The sequence below is a fragment of the Spermophilus citellus genome (genome assembly GCF_964194105.1).
Source record: "Spermophilus citellus genome assembly, chromosome: 5".
Lineage (NCBI taxonomy): Eukaryota > Metazoa > Chordata > Mammalia > Rodentia > Sciuridae > Spermophilus > Spermophilus citellus.
In genome coordinates, this window is record NC_138186.1 from 41706197 (window position 1) to 41724218 (window position 18022).

General features: G+C 41.2%; 3 protein-coding genes across 3 annotated transcripts in view; 2 read left to right on the forward strand and 1 right to left on the reverse strand.

The window, feature by feature from the left end:
• The first annotated feature begins 8506 nt into the window (after positions 1-8506).
• Positions 8507-11319, forward strand: UBD (ubiquitin D). The gene is made up of 2 exons (XM_081295712.1): positions 8507-8562; positions 10488-11319. The coding sequence occupies exons 1-2, from the start codon at positions 8539-8541 to the stop codon at positions 10956-10958; spliced, it is 495 nt and encodes a 164-aa protein (XP_081151838.1). The 5' UTR covers positions 8507-8538; the 3' UTR covers positions 10959-11319.
• A 1578-nt stretch (positions 11320-12897) lies between these two features.
• The window catches only part of OR2I1 (olfactory receptor family 2 subfamily I member 1), a gene marked incomplete at its 5' end in the record, with an annotated part of 46227 nt that continues 41102 nt past the window's right edge, over positions 12898-18022 (reverse strand). The window contains 1 exon segment of the mRNA XM_081296414.1: positions 12898-12922. Within this exon segment, the coding sequence (XP_081152540.1) occupies position 12922 (1 nt within the window). The 3' untranslated portion in view covers positions 12898-12921.
• On the forward strand, positions 12944-14438 carry LOC308649870 (uncharacterized protein). The gene is made up of 2 exons (XM_081295713.1): positions 12944-13315; positions 14143-14438. Exons 1-2 carry the CDS (start codon positions 12959-12961, stop codon positions 14224-14226), a joined length of 441 nt encoding a protein of 146 aa, XP_081151839.1. The 5' UTR covers positions 12944-12958; the 3' UTR covers positions 14227-14438.

Below are 18022 nucleotides of genomic sequence, written 5' to 3' on the forward strand. Positions count from 1 at the left end.
ATTTTAGATCCATTTGCATTCATAGAAAATGATGGGATAGATTATTCATCTCCCCAAGTGTTTTGGTATGTAAAATATTCGTGGAATGTACTTATTTGGAAGTTGGAGAGGCACAGAAACAAATTAGTTAGCCCTCTATAGCCACTGACTTTTCATGGCCATTGGCCTGACAACTGGTGGTGAGCACTGAAGCTAGCTCTCATTGGTGCATCTATAGCCAGCTCTGTCCTGGGCCAACCAGTGTAGAAGAGTACCTACCCCTTCCTACACTGTAAGCCATGTGTCTGAATAGGTGAAACATGTTCAGGTTACAAATATTTTTAAAAAAGAAAGTGAACAATAAGACAAGGAATATAAGACTTTCTCTGGTTCTGGCACACAGACAACTCAGTTTCCCTTCCCAGAGGCAATACCCCCTCCAGAGATATTATATCCATATTTCAGCATAAATGTATATTTTCTTCTTTTCTACATAACAATATTATACATCTTGCAACTTTATTTTTCCAGTTAATTCCACTGAATTAACTGAAAATTTTATTTTTTCTCTATTGATTTTTTCCCTATCTTTTGATTATAAATACGCAAAAATATCCTTGTATATAGTTTATTTCATATGTATATGAGGAAATCAATAGGCTCAATTCCTAGAAGTGGTTCTTCTGGGTTGAAATATGTGTATATAAAAAATTTAAGATTATATTTTTATCACAAACTTTAATAACACAAATGATGTAAAGCTCTTTGTTTAGTTTTGCATAGTTTTGAGGTTTATAAGAATATCGTACTTTATGTGGTGTTCCTGCCCTTGCTTTCTTTCACGCATTCATTCCTAGCATTTTCCACATTCATCCATATCATTGCTTGAAGGCCCAATCAGATGGATTAATGGCAGCTGATGATATTCTATAATTTAGTTCCCTATTTCCCTGAGCATTTGGGTTGTTTTGGTTTGACATGTGCATTTTTAATTCGATAGGTTCAAACAGTCTTCCTTTGAAGATGGACTATTTTTTTTTTCCAAAGACAATATATAAGTTGTGTTTTTTTTTTTCTTTTTTCCTTTTTTTTTTTTTTTTTTTTTTTTTTTTTGTGCTGAGGATTGAGCCCAGTGAGGCAGGGATAGATCTCCCATAAGCTGTCAGGATAAGGGCACTGGAGTAGGAAATTGGGGGAGGGGAGACATCATGCAAACCTGAAAGGAAGCATTAAGTCTATAGGACAGTTGTGACTTGCTACTCCTTGTCAGCTTTAGCCACAACAACTTCTTTTGAGTTAGAATACCTGTTTCTGTTCCTTACAGTTTCAACCACAGCAACCCTTCCTTAGTTACACTTACCTTACCCCTAGCATTGGCCAACCACTAAGTAGACTCCTACCCCAAATTCTTCCTCTCCCTAAAAGAAGTGTCGAATAAACTGTACTCTTCATTATGTAACTAAGGGATTGAAATTATGCACTTCTGATGGTTTATTAATCTCAGAGTTTGACGAACTTGATTGGTTCATTCTAGCATCTCTCACCTCACCAATCACCTGTGCTGGGCCATCAGCTCTGCCTTAAAAACCCCTAGACAACAGACACCTGTTGGCGTCCCTCTTTGGTAGGTCTCCTTTCTATTACTTGAATAAATCCTATTACTTTGTTCTCACCCTTGGGTCTGTGTATTTCATTCCTCCAATTCATGAGACAAAGAACACAACTGTCTAACTCCGTATTACACTAGGAGTGCTATACCACTGAGTTACCTGCCCAGCCATTTTTACTTTTTATTTTGAGACAGGGTCTCAGTAAATTGCTGAGACTGTCCTTGAATTTGCAATCCTTCTGCCCCAGCCTCCTGAGTCCCTGGGATTACAGAGTTGCAGGGATTTTACAGGTGTTTGCCACCATGCCTGGCTCAGTAACTTTTATATTGAGTTTGGTTGGCATTTCTGAAACAATATTCTGTATTTCAAAGCGGTCTTAGAAACTCTTTCATGGGCATTAAAAAGAGACCATGGTAGCTTATGCCTGCAACCTTAGTGGCTTATGCCTGCAATTTCAGTGGCTTGAGAGGCTGAGACAGCAGGATGGAAAGTTTGAGGCCAGCTTTAGTAACTTAGGAAGACCCTGTTTCAAAATTTAAAAAATGCAAAATGGCTGGGGATGTGGCTTAGTGTTTAAGCACTCCTGGGTTCAGTCTCGTACCAAAAAAGGAAACAAACAAATAACAACAACAACAACAACAAAATACCTGTGCTCTAAGGAGACATCCATGGGGGTAGTGACTGGTTCATCAGGAGGGCCAAGTGGGGAACTTTGTAGGTATCTGAGACATATTTACTGTTATTGCCCAGAATTATTACTGTGGTGGAGGCTGGGGTAGGTGTGCTCATTGTATTCCATAAATTGGCAAGAAAATTAGGTTTTATTTAAAGCTAGCTTTAAAGGAAGATAGAGGAAACTTTTATGTTACAAATTTGCATCTTGACAAACCTGAAGAGCTGGAAAAGCTTTTATTAGGGGTGACAAAGTGGGGCAAAAGGCAAGAAAAATACATGTGTAGATTTAGTTAGACTGTGCTGGGCAGGGAACATGTCAGTGGGTCAAAAGGAATAAATTTCTATTCTCAGCTTCCTTGGTGTGTCCTTGGAGTTGGGGAGGAAAAATTCTTCAGTCGTACACTGAATATGAGGAAGTTGCCCCTAATTTCAGTTTGCTGGCAGCTGGAAGTTTGCTGGGGCCCCTTTGGCTGCAACATCTAGCTGATTGGCTCCTCCACGGAGCTGCTCATTAGGGGACTTCTTTGGCTGTGGCTCTCAACACACCAGGAGTGCTGTACCACTGAGTTACATACCCAGACATTTTTATTTTTTATTTTTTAAATTGCTGAGACTGTTCTTGAATTTGCAATCCTTCTGCCTCAGCCTCCTAAATCTCTGAGATTACAGAGTTGCAGGATTACAGGTGTTTGCCACCATGCCTGGCTCAGTAACTTTTTACATTGAGTGTGGTTGGCATTTCTGAAACAATACTTTAGATTTCAAAGCAGTCTTAGAAACTCTTTAATCAGCATTAAAAAGAGACTAGAAAGAAACCTCTGCTATCAGGTGCCCATACGTATTATCCCAGTGGCTCAGGCTGAGGCAGGAGAATCGAAAGTTTGAGGCCAGCCTCAGCAATTTAGCAAGACCCTGTCTCAAAATTGGAGAAAAAAAAAAAGAAAAGAAAAATGGTTGGGGATTCAGCTTAGTGGTTAAGCAATCCTCAGTACAGTCCCTGGAACAACAACAAAAAAAAAACTGTGGTAGGCTGGGGTTGTAGCTCAGTAATAGAGTGCTCACCTAGCATGCATGACGCACTGGGTTCAATCCTCAGCACCACATAGAAATAAAATAAAGATACTGTGTCCACCTAAAACTAAAATATAAATATTAAACAAATTAAAACCAATTGTGCTCTAAGGAGGCCCCAATGGGAGAGAGGTGACTGGTTCATCAGGAGGGCCAACTGGGGAGCTTTGTAAGTATCTGAGACATTTTACTGTCATTACTGTGGTGGAGGATGGGTTAGGTTCTACTGCTCATTGCACTCCACAAATTGTCAAGAAAAATAGGTTTTATCCAAAGCTAGTTTTAAAGAAAGATTGAAGGAACTTTTATGTTAAAAATTTACATCTTTGCAAACCCGAAGATCTAGAAAAGCTTTTATGAGAGGTGACAAAGTGGGGCGAAGGACAGGAAATAAACGTGTGCAGGTTTAGTTAGACTATGCTGGACAGGGAACACGTCAATAGTGTCAGGAGGAGAAATTTCTATTCTCAGCTTCCTTGGTGTGTCTCTGGGGTTGGGGAGGAAAAATTCTTCAGCCAGTACTCTGAATATGAGGAAGTTGCCCCTAATTTCAAAAGAGCTTTTAATTTTATAGGGCATCTGCTTTGCTGCAATCTGGCAAAGCCTCTTCAACATGATCTTTCACCTTGGCTCGTTTTTGAGATTAGAGGCAAATGAAAAAAAATTTTTTTTCTCCAGAAAGGATTTATTGTGACAGAGGAAAAATAAATGAGACTGATCTTGAGACAAGAACCTAGGAGGAGGCCCCAAGAGGAAATCATGCTTATGGTCAGCAAAAAGGTGCCAGAGTATCTGGCACAACCTTTCCCCTGTCCTTGAGCAGGGTGGACTCCACATAGGAAGGGAAGAGAAGAGAGAGGGATCAGAGTACAGATGTGTTGTTTCTATTCCACGAAAGAGCACTGTTTCTTATAATCCAGGTGACCTTAGGGAAGGGAATCCCCTTAATTTGTTTTTGCTGGGAGTATCCCAGGTTTGTCCTCACAGTAACCTCCCATCCTGCTGTGGGAAATCCCCAACTCCAGTGCAGATTATTCGCTGCCCTTTTCCTTCCATGGAAACAACAAAACATATAAGAAGAGCAGGACTATAAAAATAAAGGTATGCATTTGAACTCTCGCTGACCAGCTGTTACTCATTCATATGACTGTGGGTGAGTTGGTGACTTGTTTATCAGCAAAGATACTACATTTAAGAGTCTTATGAAGTTCCTGAAACATAAGTACTCACTAAACATTATTCACTTATTTATTAATTCATCATGGATTTAGTAAATATTATTTCCTGTGCCAGACAGCACTAAAACAGACTGAATTTGGGGCTTCTCTGAAATTAAGAGCAACTTCTTTACCATGACCTAAGAATGGAAGCTCAGGGTCTGTTCCCCTGAAGAAGCTGAGAATGGAGATTGTCCCCTCCCCAGGTGAGTCTAACACAGGCTAAATCTGCACAGGTACATGTCCTGCCCTTGTTCTCACTTCCCTGCTGCTGCTTCTTTAAAAGCTTTACTCTCCTTTCGAGATTTCAAAGATGGAACTTTTGAAATAAGTCTCTTTTACCTTCCTTTAAAGCTAGCTGGCTTTGAAGAAAACATATTTTCCAACCAATTTAACTCCGAATATTTTTGGAAGAGTGAGTGTTACTGTAGCCTAGCCTCTTCCCCTGGTCTACTATTGATGCCTCAGCACTAGAACAGAGCTGAGGATAGAAGTTCACTACAACACAATCACAACCCTTCAGATTCCTACTCCCTTCAGACAAGCATATGGTCCTGCCGCTTGGAAAATGTGCCCTAAAAGTTTTTTGTAGGAAGTATGGGAGGACAGAAGAGGGTCACATATCCCCAAATTAGAAAGGAGTAGAAAAAATTTCCTGAAGGAGATGCTGCTTACACTGTGGGTTCACATACTTTGAGGTGTGAAGATAGACTTGGGGGGAAGGCATGCTCACTGGTTGAGGATGTCAGAGGGCTTAGTGTGTTCAAAGATGTGCAAGGAATTCAAGGAACCATGAATGGATGCAGCTATGTAGAAATATGCAGCTTCTGTTGGAGCCATGAGCATAGATCTGGTGGCAGTAGGAGATCAATATCATTCTTAGAAAATGTCATCCCCAGGAATGGAGCCCTGGAGTGAATCCTCCTTGTGCCTCTTGCCAGTGTTCCTGCTGCCTCTGATATTGCACTTGTGGGCACCAAGATACTGTCAGGAACTGAGGCAAGAAGGGCAGAGAATGAAAGGGCATGAGGAGAGAATGATCTGATTTACAGCTGCTTTACCACCTACTCTCCCTCTCCCTATTGACTTCCAGCAAAGACATGAAGGTGTAAAAGTAAAAGAAGTTTACTCAAGTCAGGGTTTGTGTAGCTTTTCCTTTCTTTTCTTCTTCTTCTTCTTCTTTTTTGGATCAGCAAGCTTTACTTTATTCAGTATTCAGTGGCAGAGTCAATTGGTCAAACACCTGGCATGGCTCATTTTGGGGGCAGAAAATGTTTTTTACTTTCTTTTCTTCCAGGCTCTTTCTCCATCCCTACCATACTGCATGGCTTTCTGTTTCCCATTTGCACTTAACCTAAGTTGACATTTTTTTGCCTGGAAACTAGGGACGTTTCAGAATGTCCAAATCCTATTGGACAGCGGATGCAGGGCAGCCAAATGTCAGCACCTTGATTTTTAATCACAGGATAACATGGACCTGAAGCGAGTTCTGAAATGAGAACAGCAGGGTCCAGTGGTTTTCTGATATATTTCATCAGCATTCTTCCCCTCATACTTATCCTATGTGCTTAAAACAGTTGTCCAAGTGTTGGGGATGTAGTTCAGTGCGATGGTGCTTGCTTATTGTGCATGAGGTTCTGGGTTCCATTCTCAGAACTGGGGGGGGGGAGTAAATATACTCCAAAAAATACATAAAAACACTTAAGTAATAGTCTTTCTACTTTTATTAACTATTTAATATTATAATAAGAGCTTCACAAGAAAGATGTGATTTATATTAGGCTTTTTAGGTATTGGAATGAACTGTTGGATTTCCTTACTCTCTATTTTACTTCTGTAAAATCCAAGTTCTCTGGGATGGAGCCCCTTCCCCCCAGAATACAGTGAGATAATTTAAGATCTATCATTTAGTGAAGGTACAATAGGTAGCCACTACAAACACACACAAAAAAGATGATACATTGGAATTTTTATAGGCTTCTTACTTTGAAAAATCAAAGCACTTTTAATAATTTTTTTAAAACTGTTGGCTCCATGGCAATGTCCTGAGAGTTTGTGAAAAGGCAGTGATACATTTGGAATGTCAGAAGGAGGGAGTGATAGAGTTAATTTCCTGAAGCTACATATTTGCATATATGCATGCTCCTTTGGTCTCAATCCAAATCTGAAGAATGAGGGAGTTTGCAATGCCTTTAGATATCTCTGAGTTCTCAGTTCTAAGGAGCTTCCAGGAATAGAGGTGGAGAAATAAAGGCACTGTGGTATAAGTGTGTATGTGGACCGTTTTGGTATGTGGAAGGTGGAAGTCAGCAATTATTTGTTGGCTTAAGATTGTTCTGACATGGTGTATTTGGTTTGTAGAAAGTGTGTGGGAGAACTTAAGACCCAGGAATCCCAAATTCTTTGTAAATCAGGCACAGTGGCACACACCTGCCATCCCAGTAACTTTCAGTAACTGGGGAGGCTGAAACAAAAGGATCACAAGCTTGAAGCTGGCCTGGAAAACTTAGCAAGACCCTTTTTTAAAAAAAAATATACACACACACACACACACATATATGTGTGTGTGTGTGTGTATATATATATTTATATATATGTATATGAATTTTATAAATGTTTTTAGCAAGTTTTTCTAAGTCTATAAGACACTTTAGAATCCTCTCCAAACATCTCATTTTATTTTTTCCAGTTTTCATATTTTATTTTTTTGCATTACAATTCTTATTACACATATGGAGCACAATTTTTTATATCTTTGTATATAAAGTATGTTCACATCAATTCATGTCTTCATACGTGTACTTTGGTTTTTTTGCATTACATTTCTTATTACACATATATACCACAATTTTTCATAACTCTGCCAAACATCTCATGACAAAAAAACCATCAGTTACACATCACATTTTTACATACTGCCATATTAGTGACTGTTGTATTCTGCTACCTTTCCTATCCCCTACTATCTGCAATCTGTATTTGGGGTAAAAATGGGAGTTCATAACCCACTTGATTCTAATGTATGAAATATGATTTGTCAAGAGCTTTGTAATGTTGTGAACATCCAATTAAAAAAAAAAACATCAGTTAAAAGAGATGAGCCAGGCACAGTGGCGCATGCCTGTAATTCCAGTGGCTCAAGAGGTGGAGGCAGGAGGATTGAAAGTTCAAAGCTAGCCTTAGTAATTTAGCAAGGTGCTAAGCAACTCAGTGAGACCCTGTCTCTAACTAAAATACAAAATTGCGCTGGGGATGTGGCTCAGTGGTCAAGTTCCCCTGAGTTTAATTCCCATGGAGAGAGAGAGAGAGAGAGAGAGAGAGAGAGAGAGAGATTGATTTGCCTGATGTAATGTATGTGGCACCCTCAGGACTTGAACTCATGTCTCATTTAAGGATTATTTTTCCTGTGTCTTCTCCAGGTATATTTCATGTATCCTGCCCAGCTAGAGTGAACAGGCATCCTGCCCAGCTAGAGTGAACAGGCATCCTGCCCAGCTAGAGTGAACAGGCTATTCACAGCCACATCACTCCACATCAGCCATGACTGTCACCACCTGGGTGCTCTTGCTCTCAGGAAGGCAGTGATTGATGGAGTGTTCCTAAGAGCAGTGGGAGAGGGTAACCAATATCACAGATATTGAAGACAGTGAAGGACCAGGGCTGCAGAGTAGATAGTCACAGGCAGAATCAAGAGTGCATGGGGGAAGGAAAAAATTCTCAGCATCCAAGGACCATCCATGCTTAGAACAAGCAGAGCAAATGGGTTGCCCCAGGGGAGAAAGTCCTGAACAGAGAGTATTCTTTGTTTATCAACTCCACTCCAGCAAAAGTGAAAGAAAATTCAGGAGAACATTCAAGACCAAAGGACACAGCCATATAGGGACAATACAGCAGTCCAGCAGGGGATTTCCACCTCAACTGCTCACATATAAGCTGGACACACGGTCCCTTTTCTCACTCTCCTGTCTGTTCCCTTGATTGCAGAGATGGCTGCCTGTGAAGTACTTTCTGTAAGTTGGGATTTGATAAAGAGACTGGGGAAAGGAAAATTACTTCCAAGAGTTGAGGAAACATCTAAGGAATAGAGGAGGGACTGTGCTCTGGAAGTGAGGTGGCTGGGAGGCATCGTGAAGGAGTGGAAGCAGGTGCTGGGAAGGAAGGTACTCTGAAGAGAAGCCAGTCATCTGGTTACATGGCTCTGGAGTTCTCTTTTGAATCAGAACTTGGACTGCCTGCCCTGAGGGAGAACTGGTAGTGTAATGTGGAACTTGGTTGGATGAGTTCTTTGTCTCCTGAATTCAAAGAATGAAATCCATGAATACAAGGGTGAGAGCAAAGTCACAGGATTTGTTAGAGTAATAGAAAGAAAGAAAGAAAGCAGAGCTCCCAAAGCGGGTGGTGTTCCAAGAGAGGGTTGCTAAAGGTGTCTGTTGTCTAGGGGCATATATGAGTCTACAGGGTTAAGGAAGTCAGTCCCTGGCCCAATTCTGGGTAAGGCACGCAGGGCCCATGAGCTCTCATGAGCCATTTGGTCCAATCAGGTTACTGTGCTGTTTTGGGGAGGGGTTCTGGGAACTAGGCAATAGCTGTCTCACTATTAGTTTTTCTTCTTACATAGGAATGAGCCTGACCTTGATGAGGCCTAATTTTTGTCTGTGGTCTCTCAGCCTTGCTACACTAAAACCTGACCTTGAAAGGTCCCAAATTTCCTATCTTCCTATTCCAGCCTTTTCTCCTACCTTAGTAGGAATTGAGGGAGGGAGGATTATGCTCAACAGGAATGGAAAGAGTTGAGATTTTAAAATATTACCAGAGTTCTTAAACTTAACTTTCCCTCTTTTCCTAAGGAGAGTTGATGGAAATTCATTTACCTTTTTGTTAATAACCTAATATATGACATTAAATAAGAATATATAGAGAGGCTGGGTGTGATGGCCCACATCAGTGATCCCAGTTGCTCAGGTGCCTGAGGCAGGAGGATTGCAAGTTGGATGCCAGCCTGGGCTGCTTAGCAGGACTTGGTTTCAATAATTTTTTTCAGAGGTCTTGGTAGAACACTTGCCTAAAAAGCCTAAGGCCCTGGCTTCATATCCTAAGTATTGAAAAAAAAAAAAAAAGATTCTCAAGGCCAGAAGATACCCTCTGTGACTATTTAAAAGAACACTGTGCTAAGGATAAAACACTTCTGTATTGTTAGTCTCTTTCTTAATATGCCATTCTTTATAATAGCTTACATATTACAGTGATACTATGCTCAGTGTTATTTATTCATCCATATTTCTTGTATTTTTATACATATACCTACTGTATTGTGGTATATGATCTTTTAAAATTAGACCAGGGCCTCACTCACAGAAGGTAGCACTGTACCTAAATCTTGCTACAATTACAGGGAAAATATGAAAGATAGAGAAGATCACCCCTGTATAGCCTGAGAAAACATCTCCTATATGTCACACAAAAATATATAAATCAACCTAGATCTACACCTATTTCTTCACTGTAGTGTCTCTTCTCTATGTTAAGTATTGCCATATTCCCACAAGGCTACCAAGTCTTAGAAATTTGCTTTGGGAGTTATTTTCAGAATCTTTTGTACATCTTTTTGAAGCTTTGTATGGTTAACTTTTGACACTTGACAAACTTGATCACTGGATAAGTGAGGCAGGTAAAATAAGGTGGGAAATAATTCATTGCATTTTGAGATGGATAAGAGGTATTGTTCAAAAGGAATGAGACTAACGTTCATGTTTGTGTTATAATCTGGGAAATCCAAACCAGAAATTTCAAGGGGAGGAGGGATACAGATAATTGGAGAAGAGTTGGAGAGCCACACAGACAGTGGAAGGGTAGGACAGCCATTAGGGTGAGAGAGCAAGAGGTTATAAGAAGTGGCAGTCATTTTAGGCAATGTCTTGTGGTTTTCTTTTCCCAGGTGAATGTCCATTCTGAGGAAAGGCCCTTAATGACCTTTGCTGCCAGCTTGAAAGACAGCGTGAAGAAGATCAATGAACACATCAGGTCGAAGACCAAGATTCCTGTTCAGGACCAAGTCCTTCTGCTGGGCTCCCAGACCCTAGAGCCACAGAAACCACTGTCATTTTATGGTATTGACAAGGAAAACACCATTCACCTCACCCTGAAGGTGGTGAAGCCCAGTGACAAGGAGCTGCCTTTGTTTGTGGTGGAGGCAAGAGATGAGGGGCAGAGGCACCTCCTGCAGGTGCGAAGGTCCAGCTCAGTAGCCCAGGTGAAAAAGATGATTGAGACTGTGTCTGGTGTGACTCCTGAGACCCAGGTTGTGACTTGCAATGGAAAGAAACTGGAAGATGGGAAGATCATGGCTGATTATAGCATCAGAGAGGGCAATTTACTCTTTCTGACACGCTATTGTATTGGGGGTTGACTATCTTGGGGACCAGGTGGTTACCCAGAGTAGAGTTTATTTTCTTAGCTCTTACTCAGTAACAACATTTTTCATGATTTCCCAAAATTAATGAGAATGAGAGAACAGAGAAAGTTTGGGGGGTGGGAGGTAAATCCTACCATAATTGATTGATATGATTCTACCATAATTGATGGCAGGATTGTTACTAAGAATAGAAGATAATGTTTTCATTTTAGAGATAGCATTCAAAGCTGACTTGAAATTTGTTGTCCAAATCCCCATTTCCTTTCCAATAGGATAAGATATTAAGCTTAGGTTGTGATACAATTCTACTGATTTTTAATGTTTATATGTCAAGCTTAGTGCTTTATCTGTAATATCACTCAATAATCAGTGAACCAAAATAAATTTCCACTTATTATGAATTAACTTTTTTACTTCAACATGATTACAATCCAATTAATAAGTAATTTAGAAATTCAATCTAATTGCACTTTTCTTATTTAAAGTTTCTTGGTATGAAATGAAATCTGGCACCATGCTCCTTTTTCTCCATGTCCCATGCCCAATCAAAATTCTTCTTATTTCTAGAAGCAGGAATGGAAAGATAGTTTCCATGGGGATCTAGAGATTTTGTATCTCTAGGGTGGCTTCTTGCAGGTAGATATGCTTCTGTAGGGAATGGGATTCCTGAAAGTTGGGGGATGTGTACCAGTGTTGGCTCCGCTGGCCTTAGGTTCTAGGTTGGGCATTCGGCTCTAGATGGAGGAGGCTAGGGCTTGGCTTCCGTTTTTACCCCAATGTTCCCTTCATCACTCTGCTCCTTTCTTGGGAACTTGGTTTCTTTCCTACCTCTAATGTACTGCTCTATCTCATTCTTTATTTTATTTATTTATTTTTACGTGGTGTTGAGGATCAAATCCTGTGCCTTACACACTACTAGGCTAGCCCTCTACCACTGAGCTACAACTTCAGCCCCCTCATTGTCTCTCTCTCTCATGTTTCATTACAGATCACTTGTAGGTTTTTCTTACAACCCAAAACAAGCCTGCTTTCTTCTCCATCAATTCTGGTTCCTTCTTTTCTTTCAAACTTGTTGAAGACCATCTCATGCAAAAGAGTTTCTCCATGTTTAATCTCTTTCAGCATAATTCCCCAAATTTATGACTGTTGCTCATAGCCTATGAGCCAAACCGCTGTGGTGGGTACTGCCCACCTGTCTAGGTCTGCATTAGGTTGGGCTGGTTTCCCAAGAAGAAAGGCCATGGTCCTTTTTCTGGATGGGTAGGGCCTGTGCTTCCCTTTGTTAACTTGAGAGATGCCTGATGGCAGAGCCCTCAAAATCTTCCATAGTCTTCCATCAGACTGCCAGAAAACATCCTGTTGTTCATCATCTTGACCACATGTGAACTCCTGAGTATCTCCTGAGGATGAGGAAGTCCATGCCATCATGTTTCTTTTCTTCATTGGTGTAGGAGAAAGCCTGCAGGTGTTTTCCACTGGGGGTGTGGAGGGAGTGTATTTGCATTATATGATACAGGCATTTTCTCTGAAGAATTTGACCCTTACCTGGTAAACGGAGGGAATCTCCCTTCAGCCTTAGTTTCCCTGAAAACAAATCTTGTTGATTCTTTTTAAGAAAATGAACTCCTGAAGGCCAAAGTGACTGATTGTCTACTGGGAATTTCCATCCATGAGACCTAGGATAAAACATTTTCCCCTTCCCAAGCCACTTACTGCCCGGCTTGAGCTCTCCCCCAGTCTCTCCAGGAGCCTTCTGGGTGCCCTCTTCACTTTCTTATTCCAGAGAGTTTGTGACCATAGTGTAGAAGAGCAACATGAATTTGCCTGGCCCCTGGTTGTAGCTGTGCGTGGGCTGCAGGTAGGTGTAGATTGCGGAACCATAGAACAGACAGACGGCTGTCAGGTGGGAGTCACACGTGCCCACAGCTTTCCTCTGGCCTCCGCTGGACCGCATGCTTCTGATGGCTTAGCCCACCGCGCCATAGGAGGCCAAGATGACGGTGGGTGGCACCAGCAGTATAACCACTAGGGCGGGGAACACGGGTGGTGTTTCTGCCGCCGCCACAGGCCAGCTTGAGCAGCCCGGGGAGCTCACAGACCAACGGGTCCAGCTGGAGGGTAGGGCAGAGCGGCCTAGCGGCCGAGAGCGCGGTTTGGGTGGCGGAATTGGCGAGGCCGCCCAGCCAGGAAGCCCGGGCCACTGCGAGGCAGAGGCGGGGCGAGGCGAGCACCGCAGAACAGCTCAGTGCCATCACCGCCAGGAGGACACACTCAGAAGATCCCAGAGCCAGGGTTGCACACAGCCGCTCCATGCAACCGCCGCGGGGCAGCCTAAGCGCCGATCAGTGCAGGTTGGTCAGCAGCGGGGGTGCCACGCTGGTGGTGAAGGTGGCGTCCACCAGGGCCAGGGGGCAAAGGAAGTAGTACATGGGCGTGTGCAGACGCGGGTCGCCCACGACCAGCAGCACAAGCGTGCAGTTGCCCATTAGGGTGAGCAGGTAGCAGAAGAGGACGAGGGCGAACAGGACTGGCTGCAGGGAGGGCCAGTCAGAGAATCCCAGCAGGAGGAAGAGCTCCTCTGTGCTGTGGTTGGCCTAAAGGAGGAAAACTCCAAGAATATTTGGGAGGACGAAATAAAGGGTGACACTACTCTTACAAGTGAAGGAAAACCCGGGATGTGGGACTGGGGAAGAGCTGAAAGCATACAATAGTACCGATAATACTTTATGGATAGTAGTCTCATTTACAGATCTGAACCCTTAGTTTGGTTGCCATGTACCCAGTATTCCTTGTTTTATATATTTACAGCATCCTCTGGAGGAGATAAAACGTCTATTTAATGGATGCACAAATGTGGGCTCATAAATGCTGATTAAGTTGTTCTAGGGTCATATTAAGTTAGTGGCCTTGTGTGACTTGTACTCAAGTCCTGTCTGATTTCCAACTCAGTGGTATTTCCAGCTGCCTCCCTAGATCTGGTTGCACTCCCAGGGACCAAGGAAGAAATCTGATCTTCCTTCTACATTAAAGGCCTTCACATTTGTGAAGACAGATTTCACTCTGAGCCTCCTTTTCCCTCTTTTCTGGTAATTGTGTGGTCCCTAAAAATTAGGACGCTATCCCATGCTTGCCCGAACTAAGAATTTATAGATCAGAATTATCACCTTTCTTGTTTTAGGTGCTTCACTTTTATGGAGCTGGGATCAGAAGAATTTCTGAGCAAAGGCTGTTAGGCCTCATAAAGTGCCTTAACCTTGTTTGACTTGTGAACACAAGCGAGACTTCATTAGAGCTATTTCTAGAAAATACCTAAAGAAAAAGAGAACTCAAATCCAATCACTTAGAACCAGACAGTGGATTTATATACCTAAGCTGTTTCCAATAGGACAGACTAAATAGTGTAAATGTATAATTATAATAAAACATTTTCTTTGATTTACTTCTGTGTTTTCCCTATTAAACTCTCCCTCTTGAGTTGCCTCTTTGACTTTACTGAACTACTTCTGGACTGGAGCTGCCTTAATCATGAATAGCTGTTTGTTGAAATAAACTTTAAAATGTTCTTGTGCCTCAGTTTACTTTATTTCTTGTGGTGCTGGGGATGGAACCCAGGGCATGGTGCATGTGCTATTCTGTTGAGCTGTGTCCCCAGTCCATCAGTCTACTTTTAAACACAACCCATGATTCTGCTGACTAGTGATGTCTATTCTGTTTTTAATAAAGTCTGCTTTACAGTGTCCCTGCCCCTCTTGCCGCAGAACCTGCATGCTAGCCTTGAAACCAAGGAGGAAACAACACTTTTTGGTAGACCAGAAATTGGGAAACCTTAGTCCTACCTACCATAGCTTCCTCTGGATGATTATTTGATATGGGGAAGTCACTTCATATTCCTCTGCTTCAGTTTTATCACTTGTAAATTCAGGAGTTTGAACTAGATGACCTTTAAGGTTTCTGTCCTATCCTGAAGCTTTATTATCAAGCATTTCTCAAAGTAATGGAAAGGGAATGTGGGGAACAAAGGGATGTCCTCTTAGGACATTTTGAATCAAATATCCTAGTGTGCAGAAATGATCATGATTAATAAAGTTTACATAGAAATCTTTCTATTGTGGGTTTCCTGTCAAATATTATGATATAAATAACTTTAAATTTTTTTTTTGGTCATGGTACTGGGGATTGAATTCAGGGCTTCACACATGCTAGGCAATTACTCTACCACTGAGCTACATCCTCAGCCCTAGATAACTTAGTTAAACATCACATTCACTGCTTATAATTTAAAAATTATAATCCTACTTTTTTAGGAAAAACATTCATTTTCCCAACAAAGCATCTTGCTTATATGGACCTCTCATTTTAGGCTCATTAGACAGAACAAATATTAATGTGAGTAAAAACAGGGCTTAGGAGCTAGATTGCTTGGGTTTAATTCTGCTGTTTCCCAGCTGAACAACCTTGGGCATGTAATTTAACCTCTCTGGGCCCCCAGGTTTCTCATTTGAAAAAGTAGTGGGTGAAGAGTTAAACACACAAAGTACTTAATACAGTACCTCACACATATAAGGTGTTTATTAAATGTTAATTAGTATTATTTTACAAATCAGGAAACATTTTTGTTTGTTTTGAACCCAGGGCCTCAGACTTGTGAAGCACACATTCTAACACTGAATTAACACTGAATTTCCTGCAGCCAGAAAAAAATTTTTTTAAGGATTCCCTCATGATATGGTAACAGAACTGATATTAAAAACTTCATATTCCTTTAATATGTTAATATTAATCTTTGTTCATTTGAAATATAGGCAACAGTCTTATTTTGTAGAGGATAGGAAGGTAATCGAAATTAAATAACTTGTCCAAGGTCACATTATGTATAAATATATATCAGGATTTTGACCAATCTCTGACTTACTCCAAGGTCTTTGCCTTTTCTCTCTCTCTCTCTCTCTCTCTCTCTCTCTCTCTCTCTCTCTCTCTCTTGATGAGCTATATTCTATTATGCTAAAGATTGTGGAGGATAAAGGGGATATGCAAGGTGTGAACTTTATGTTTTTAGATAATTTTACAGAACTGGGGTCCTACTGGGTATGGATGAAGTACAGGAAGTTACCTTTCAGGTTTCTGAATCAATTGTGGATAGAAATGTTGAGTTACAAAAAGTCAGATTCTTTAGTCAGGTAAGTTCCAAAGTGCTCCCCTCCAAATATTTCACACCATGAAAACAGCCACACACTCATAAAATTGCACAGATAATATCCTATTGCATTTGAAAGAAGGCACCTAAGTCTGTGAAACATGGACCCAGGGCAGAGGTGGTGATGTCTGTTAGTGCAGAGCCCTGTGGTGGGGTAAAAACAGGGCAAGGGCTTGTGGTGGCAGCCAATCAGCATTAGCTGGTGGTGGGGACAAAATTATCCTTTAGAAGTCTAAGGAATATAGCATTTGGAGCAAGGGGAAGATGTTGAAGAGACTCTCACTAGGGAAACAAGGGACTCAGCTTTACCTGTTATTTAGAAAAGATGCCAGAGCTCTGGGGAATCTGCATCCTGCTCCCATCAATCATGCTTTCTTGGAGGTGTCCAGAGAAAATTCCCCCAAGATGAGTAAGAGGAATTCTGCAGAGAAGTCCCTTCAGGGCATGGTGTCTCTGGCAGGTGTTGAGGCCAGAGGCAGCATATTTTTTTTTTCATTAACTAGTTTAAAATTTCATTCTTCAACTAAATGACTTTAAACTGGCCTCTTCTCTTCTGTGATTCCCACCGTCATCGTTTGTAAACCATGGAAAACAATGCTGACTTGTCAGAGAGGTAGATTTGTTGCACTCATTCTCAGTTTTGAATGCTGTTGTGACTTATGTCCCCAACTTCTGCCCATGACACTTCCTTGTTAATGTCACCTCCCTCCTCATCCCCTTCACTGTACTTCTTTGGTCTCATTCTATTTTACATTGGCTCCAGTAAATCTTCCATACTGAAACTACATTTATTAAGAGTTGCAAATGATCTCTGCATTGCTACACCCAATGGATATATTTTTGTTCTCATACTATGTGACAAATTGGGAGCATGTGTTAGAACAGGTCTTTCCTTTTTGGAACACACTTTCTACTTGGCTTCTGCTATGGTGAGGCAGAGGCTGGCTATCTGGTGAGGGTCTTTGATTTTCAGCATTTCATGGTGGAAGGCAGAAGGGCAAGAGAATGAACATGAGAGAGCAAGAGGGGTCCAAACTCATTTTGTAACAATTCACTGTCCTGATAACTCACTTCTGCAATAATGACATTAATCCATTTTCATAGACGGAATCCTCATGACCCATCACCTCTTATTAAGCTCCACTTCCCACCAGGGTTATATTTAAAGTTAAATTAGCAATACATTCCTTTGGGTGGACAACTCAAACCATAGCACCCCATTTGTAATCTGAGTATAATACCTTCCTGCATGCAAAGTTGCTGGGAGAATTGGAGATGACATATTTAAAACTCCTGACTCATAGTAGGAACTCAGTACAGGACAACTCTTCAAAAGAGTTGTGCTTCTGTATATTTCTATCATCCATGTATGGTGTTAATGTTTCCCTGACACTTTACAGTCATCACTAAACATTCTCATTCCAATAAAATATTTGCCCATCTGACTAGAAAAAATTTAATTCCATTTTATTTTTATGATTAATGTTGCACTGTATATATAGCTTTCAGCACCAAGAATATCTAAAATTCTATGCCTGCCTGAGGTCGAAGGACCAGGTTTACCAAGCTATACCTGTTTAAGCTCTTGTGTATTTGATCAGACTTGCTGTTATATGTCTTGGTTATATGAAACCACTAGGCATCTCCTCTTCTCCTTAAACACACTAAACTCACGCTAAACATATACTAGCTGTGTTTTCTTCCTGGAATACTTTTCCCCTTTTCTTGTCCAGGACTGCCCCTTTCTCATTTTTCAGAATATATCTCAAATAGGAGTGGAGGCTCAATCCTGACTTAGGAGGGGATAAGAAGAAGTCAAGCAGAAAAGTCATGGCAGGAAGGATCTGCAGGTGAGAAATGCTTG